The 6,951-nt window shown below is 38.8% G+C and overlaps 1 protein-coding gene across 6 annotated transcripts in view; it reads left to right on the top strand.

Moving 5' to 3' along the window:
• Nucleotides 1-6: 6 nt before the first annotated feature.
• The window catches only part of LOC106880453 (uncharacterized), a 44,601-nt gene continuing 37,656 nt past the window's right edge, over nt 7-6,951 (top strand). For 4 of the 6 annotated variants that reach the window (XR_008267202.1, XR_008267200.1, XR_008267203.1 and 1 more), the window contains exon 1: nt 7-1,719. Coding sequence is in view for 2 of the 6 variants with exons in the window: in XM_052978575.1 (XP_052834535.1) it covers nt 2,206-2,222; nt 2,315-3,524 (1,227 nt within the window). In the remaining 4 variants the exon portion in view is untranslated. The other 2 variants (XM_014930377.2, XM_052978575.1) reach the window with 2 other exon arrangements.

The raw sequence follows: 6,951 nt of genomic DNA, 5'->3' as shown, positions 1-6,951 counted from the left end.
ATACCCAGATTACATATACTCCATCTCCACCAATTGTTTAACTACTCGTTAAGGACTGTTTTGAAAATTAAGTTCTGTTTTATTAGTGTTTTTATTTTCGTCTAGAATTATAAATTTGACAGTCTTTCGGCACATCCTTACTGTAATCACTGACCTCGATATATTTAGATCGATATATGTCACTTGGGGCTATATATATGTCTAGTTCATGCTATATATAACGCCTAGTTCATATATGTCACTTGGGGCTATCTGTTTCTATTGTCAGGAAAAGTGGGTACTCATATATTAATAAAAAGGGTGGGAACATTTAGAGGTCGGAAAAATGTTTAGTGATGTTTCTTCCGGCGCTTTAGGTTTCAAGTTCAAATTCTACTGAGGTCTTCGCCTTTGGGAGGCGATAAAGCATTATTGCTGACCTTGTGCCAAAATTAGAAAGAGTTATTTATCAATATCAATATATTTCCTATTTTAAAGAAATTTGAACAATAGATATAACACCCAAGTCAAAAAGATTCTCAACGATTCAACTTCTCTGGTTGACATTAAGACATCCACCCCCAATAGAATTTTGGAATCTGCGCATGAAGATCAGTAGTATGGGATGCATGTGTCATGATTAGAATTTTTTTATGGTGTGTAAATAGGGAGAGAACCCTCATATGCAATTCTGATAAAATTCGAATCATAAGTATTCCAGTTCATTACAGAAAATATAACAGAAAAGTCTAATTTTTCCATTGCATGTAACACGGGCAAGTATATATCTCTGCTAGTATATATACATATATATATATATAAAGATTGGAAGACATGGAGGTAATTGAAAATGTAGACTACTCCGAGTGGGCGGCTGCTACTGTATATATATAAAAAAAAGAACAACGAAATAAAAATATGTGTGGATTTCTCAACTGGTCTTAATGATTGTTTAAAAAATTACAATTATCCGCTTCCAAACCCAGAAAAAATATTTGCTAAGTACAATGGTGGGAAAATTTTTTCCAAGCCGGATTTGTCAGAGGCCTAAGGATTGGCATGATAACAAAAAATGCCTGCTCCCACTAACAAAACAACACTACAAGCATTTTTAGGGTTGGTATGTTATTACCAGTTGTACATACCTAAAATATATGAGCTAAGAGCTCTGTTGAACAAGTTGCTAAAGGACTTGAAATGGGATTGGACAAACGAATGTCAGAAAGCATTGGAGGAATTAAAAAAGCAGTTGACATCAGAGTTATCTTTAACTCATTTCGACCCAAACCTGAAAATAATTGTGGCATCGAATACTAGTGGATATGGTATAGGAGCTGTGATATTTCATAAATTTAATGATGGTAAAATCAAAGCTATTGCACATGCATCGAGAGTTCTATTACCAGCAGAAATAAACTACAGCCAGATTGCAGTAAAAAATTCCATAAATTCTTACATGGGAGGAAGTTTACACTGCAAGCAGATCACCGACTATTACTATCTGTTTTTGGTTCGGAAAAGGGTATCCCCACGCACTCAGCAAACTGCTTACAGCGCTGGGAGACTAGGGGCGTCTGGAGCAAGTTGATACATTTTCTCTAGAGAAAATGCGAAACTACTTTTGGACGATTTGATGGTATCATTGTAGTGCTGTTAGTATAAACTTCCCCCTCATTTGATTTCATCGCCGTTGTGAGAATTTGTCTGCTACCTGCAGACAACATTGGAATTTTCCACTTGGTAAGTTATTTTTCAACATTTTTGATAATGAGTTATTTTGGATATTGTTTAAGACTGCATTATGTGTATTAAACCTTAAGGAGTTAGTAAAATATCTTTCATGACCCTATACAAATGGATTCTTGCGAAACCCTAGTGGTTTTCTCTCAGTGTTTACATTTACGAGGGAAATGGGGTCGGGGCAAGTTGACACAGTGTGTCAACTTGCTCCGGCCTGTGATAAAGTTGTTGTAGGTTGCTTATATTGATTCACAGACTGTATCTATCCCATTTTAACTAAGAGTGTTTGCTATTTGTCTGGTACATTGGATCAATTCATTCAGTAATTTATGTATTGCTTGCTATAGTTTTAGATCAGCTATCTTTATCTATACCAACCTATTCTATCTTCATACCACTACCTACTCAGTCAACAGCTTGTATACTGCCTCAGCTTTGTAATCTGTACCACTGATATATAAGCAAGAAGTTATGCCGTGACCAAGCATGCTTGAAACTAAAGAGTAAGTAAACACTCAGAGCTTCGTTTTGCTTTCACTGTTGGATTATGCAACAAGCTAAATTGCCTTTTTCCCCCCTCTCTCTCTCTTTACAGACCTAGATCTACAATTGTCATGGTGCGACACTACAAACGCAAGAGCGAGCGGGCAACCCTTCCACAGGATGTAATCCAACAGGCTATTCAACAGGTCCGAGCTCGTGTCATCTCCTTGCGGGAAGCTTTGAGGACATTTGGCATCCCTTTAAAATCTCTGTCTTGCTACTGCACCAAGGCCGCTGAAGCAAACAACAACGATCACAGTCTTAGTGGATACAAAAAGCCACGGCAAGTTCTCACCGATGAGTTCAAGAATCAGTTAGGGGCTTATGTTTTGGCTGCCGCAGAAATTTACTATGGGCTTGCTCGAAAGGATGTGTGGAAATTGGTTTTTCAGATGGCCAAAGCACATGGATGTAATATCCCTCCAGCCTGGCATGAGACAGAAATGGCAGGTGAAGACTGGTTCTCTGGATATCTTCAACGACACAAGAATTTATCCATAAGAAGTCCACAGGCAACAAGCTTGGCACAAGCAACAAGTTTCAACAGGGCAAATGTTGCTATGTTTTTCAACCAACTTGCTGAGGTGATGCTTTGGTATAAATTTGATCCATTCAATATCGACAACATGGATGAAACTGGCAGAACATATGTGCAGCGCCCCGATAGAATTATTGCCAGAAAAGGAACAAAGCAAGTGGGAAAAATGACAAGTGTGGAGAGGGGAACTCTGGTCACATTGGCATTCTGTGTAAATGCCGCTGGAAAAAGCATACCACCGTTTTTTGTTTTTCCCCGGAAGAACTTTAGGCCACATTTCCTGAACAATGGACCATCAGGAAGCGATGGAGGTGCTAATCCATCTGGTTGGATGTGTGAGGAGCAGTTTGTGAAATTCCTTCAACACTTTGTGAGGAATGTGAAATATTCAAAGCTGTGCCTTCTCTTGCTGGACAATCACGATTCCCATTTTAGTATCGAGGGGCTGACTTATGCATCAGACAATGACATCACCATGCTTTCTTTCCCACCTCACTGCACACACAAGTTACAGCCATTGGACAAAGCGGTCTATGGACCACTGAAGAAGTACACAAACACTGCCATGACCATTTATGATATTCTGTGTATTGTCAAAACTGCATGGCCATTGACTGCAACTCCAACAAACATTCTTAGTGGCTTTCCTTCTACAGGAATATGCCCTTTTAATCACAACATTTTCACAGACAGCGACTTTGCACCAAGCTATGTCACTGACTGATCGGATCCTGCACTTTCAGCACCTGGGCCTTCAAGCAACATAGCCGCCAGGTCTTTTCTTTCACCATTTTAAATCCGTCCACTACCCAAAGCAGGCCCTAGGAAAGAATCAACCAGAGGAAGAAAGAAACGTTGTTCTGAAATCCTCACTGACTCGCCAGTTAAAAGAGTCATCATATAGAAGAAAAGAAAAAAGTAAATGTAAAAAGAAAACAAACATTGATAAAGGAACGATAGGAAAGGGACTCAGTAAGGGCAGGTCAACGAAGGGAAAAGGACCAACTGTTAAGAAAAAAGTTCAAATTAAAGAAAGTGATACCTCTGATGAGGAAGAGTGCTATTGCTTAGTGCACTGTGAGCTTTTTTCCAACAACAAAGGAAGGGAAGTGTGGCTTCAATGCTCTGATTGTAAAGGTTGGCCTCACGAGGCATGCACACCAGGTCTGACAATATTCACATGCCCAAATTGTGACTCTGATGATATGTAATGAAACCATAATAAAGGCCCTTGATCAAACCAACAAGCTTATATCATGTGTTTCTGTCCATTAACATGTATGTTCCAAGAAAATGCATTCATGTGTCAACATACCCCATTATATGTGTCAACTTGCCCTGGTATCGGGGCAAGTTGACACATTTAAGTGGTCTTAGAAAATGCACAAAATATAAATCCAGACAATAAGCAGATGAGATCTCTAGCTTTGTAAGTCTTCTGCTATCGTTGATTTATGCGTGTAATACAAGATGCAGTAGAATACATTAAATAGTATTGCTCTGTCAGTGAAAATGTAAAAAATGTAGTCAACTAACCCCAGTCTCCCCCACTCTGTTGAACTATGATTTTCAGATGGAGTTTTTGCCATCAATGAAAATGGGACATGCAGATGGGTTGTCTAGGTTAATTCCAAAATATAAGGAACCTTTTGAAGACACAGTGATTGCATTGTTAAAACTAGAAATGAAACCAAAAAACATTTTGTGCAATGTAGTACATGATTAGCCAGTAACACTGGAACAAATTAAATTGGAATTAGGAAAAGATAGGTTCATAAACAAGATTAAAAAAATGTAACACAAAAAATATAAATGAGCAGGACGCAGGTTCAAAGCACTATTTAGTATGTGATGAGGTATTATTATATGCACAAAGAGTGGTAATACCTGAAGCGCTGCAATACAGAGTATTAAAAGACTTCCATGTAGGATATCCGGGGATTGTCTGGATGAAGAGCCTCATGAGGAGTTACGTTTATTGGCTGAATATGGACAAGCAATATGAGAGATTGGTGAAACAGTGTAGAGGATGCGCTATGGCAGCAAAGGCACCCCTAGTGCAGATTCAACCGTTGCCAAAAACGGATTTGGCATCCGTTGCATGTGGATTTCTTAGGATGCTGAAGATATTTGAAATGAGTGGTGAAACTGGAAGAATGGAAAAGAAGCAAATAAAAAATGTTAGAAGGAATACTATGCTCAGTAACTGAGAAAAGTGAAGGAAGAGGTCAAATATTTGGGAGTAGGGAATTTGTCTAAAGTTGTTAAGAATAAAGAAAATGAGAAGGGGAGGGAAGAGGGGGAAAAGCATGCTGACTTTAGAAGAATATTATTCCTTCCTTCAATTTGCCTGGAAAGCTCTGAAAAAGATGCTACAGTGGTTTTGCAAGGGCTCGTTTGCATTATTTAAGAAGGATTGCTGGGAATCCACCAGAACCAGCAGCTGAGTTTGCATCTATGTCATCTATAGCCAGTATTACATCCTCTTCTATGATGAAATCAATTGTTACTGCTTCACTTTTTACATCTGTAGTGGTAAAGAATTCTACAGCTATCTTTTGAGGGAACTATCTTTTGGGGAGAGTAGCTCTACCCTGCATTGAAGCAGTTTCTTTGCTGTACTTAAAGAAAGCTTTCGGGTTTGATTTTATAGTTTTTATAATCTAGGCTTCTTTGTCTGCTCTTTCGTTTTCATGATAACATTTCAGATTTTTCTCAATTTCCACCAGTGTTGTTTTCAGGTAGGATTTTTCACTGCTAAAAGTTTGTAATCTTTGTACGCTGTCTCATAAGAACTTTCCTCTTTCTGGGAATCTTGTTCTTATGTGTAGTGGTCTTTCTCTCGGGGACAATCTTGTTGCATATGGCTTGCATTATGGACATGAATTCTTTGAATTTCATGTCAGTGTCAGACGTTTGGGTGAATCCTGTTCAATGATCTCTTTCTCAATTGATTTCCACTCTGCTTTATGGAAGTTCAGATTGGATAGATTTTGGGTGCTTGTCATAGGCTACATGTCTATGAGTTTCTTTGGTCTGTACATGGTCAACTCTATTATATTGTATCCGAGACTAGTGTCAGTGTCACTCTCATACTATGGATAAGATCCATATTGTTTGTGAAGCAGAAATCAAGTATAATGTTTGCCCTGGTTGGTTGGGGTATTACTTGCTCCATGTATAATGTGTTGGTGAGGTTGAGTAAAGATTCCACCTGTCTTTGTCATTCCTTAGAGAAAAAAGGCCCTCAGGCCAATGTTGGGCATGTTGAAGTCTCTCATGGGAAATATACTGTGTTGTTCTAGTTTGTCAAGGGCTTCTATCTTTGCAAGGCAGTCTTCGAATAAGCTTGTGTGATAAGTAGTACTTATAACTACACCGAGTTGTCTTATATGTACATTCAGCGAGTCACACACTGAATTTGAGTGTGACAAAAGGATCTGAGGCATGAAGTCTTCACAGATGTACATTGCAATTCCACCATGACTCCTGTCTTTTCTGTCACTTTGCAATATAACATACTTTGGTACATGTGTTTCTGCATCAGCAATGTCAGGTTTTAGGTGCATTCCAGAAAGACCCTCGACTCAAAACTTTATTAATCGTATCATTTTTAATTGGTCGAAGATACAAGTGATTCGAGGGTTGGGAGATTCATGGGCTTCTCAAACTGACAAATTTAGGAGCTCATTTTGTTATACAGAGTGAATTATAATTATTTCATCTTTTACTTATTTCAATTATTGGACTGTGGCTATGTTGGATCACTGCTTTGAAGGGTTTAGTTAAACAAATCAACCCCAATATTTATTATTTTGGAATCTAATACTTATTCTATCGGTCTCTCTTGCCTATCTGCTAAGTTACAGGGATATAAACAAACTAACAACAGTTTTATATATATCATCATCATCATCGTTTAACGTCTGCTTTCCATGCTAGCATGGGTTGGACGACTCGACTGAGGACTGGTGAAACCGGATGGCAACACCAGGCTCCAATCTAAATTTGGCAGAGTTTCTACAGCTGGATGCCCTTCCTAACGCCAACCACTCAGAGAGTGTAGTAGGTGCATTTACGTGTCACCTGCACGAAGGCCAGTCAGGCGATACTGGCAACGGCCACGCTCAAAATGGTGTCTTTTATGTGCC

Source organism: Octopus bimaculoides, chromosome 2 (genome assembly GCF_001194135.2).
Source record: "Octopus bimaculoides isolate UCB-OBI-ISO-001 chromosome 2, ASM119413v2, whole genome shotgun sequence".
Lineage (NCBI taxonomy): Eukaryota > Metazoa > Mollusca > Cephalopoda > Octopoda > Octopodidae > Octopus > Octopus bimaculoides.
The sequence above is the reverse complement of the archived record's forward strand: the minus strand, read 5'-3'. Positions and strand labels throughout refer to the sequence as shown.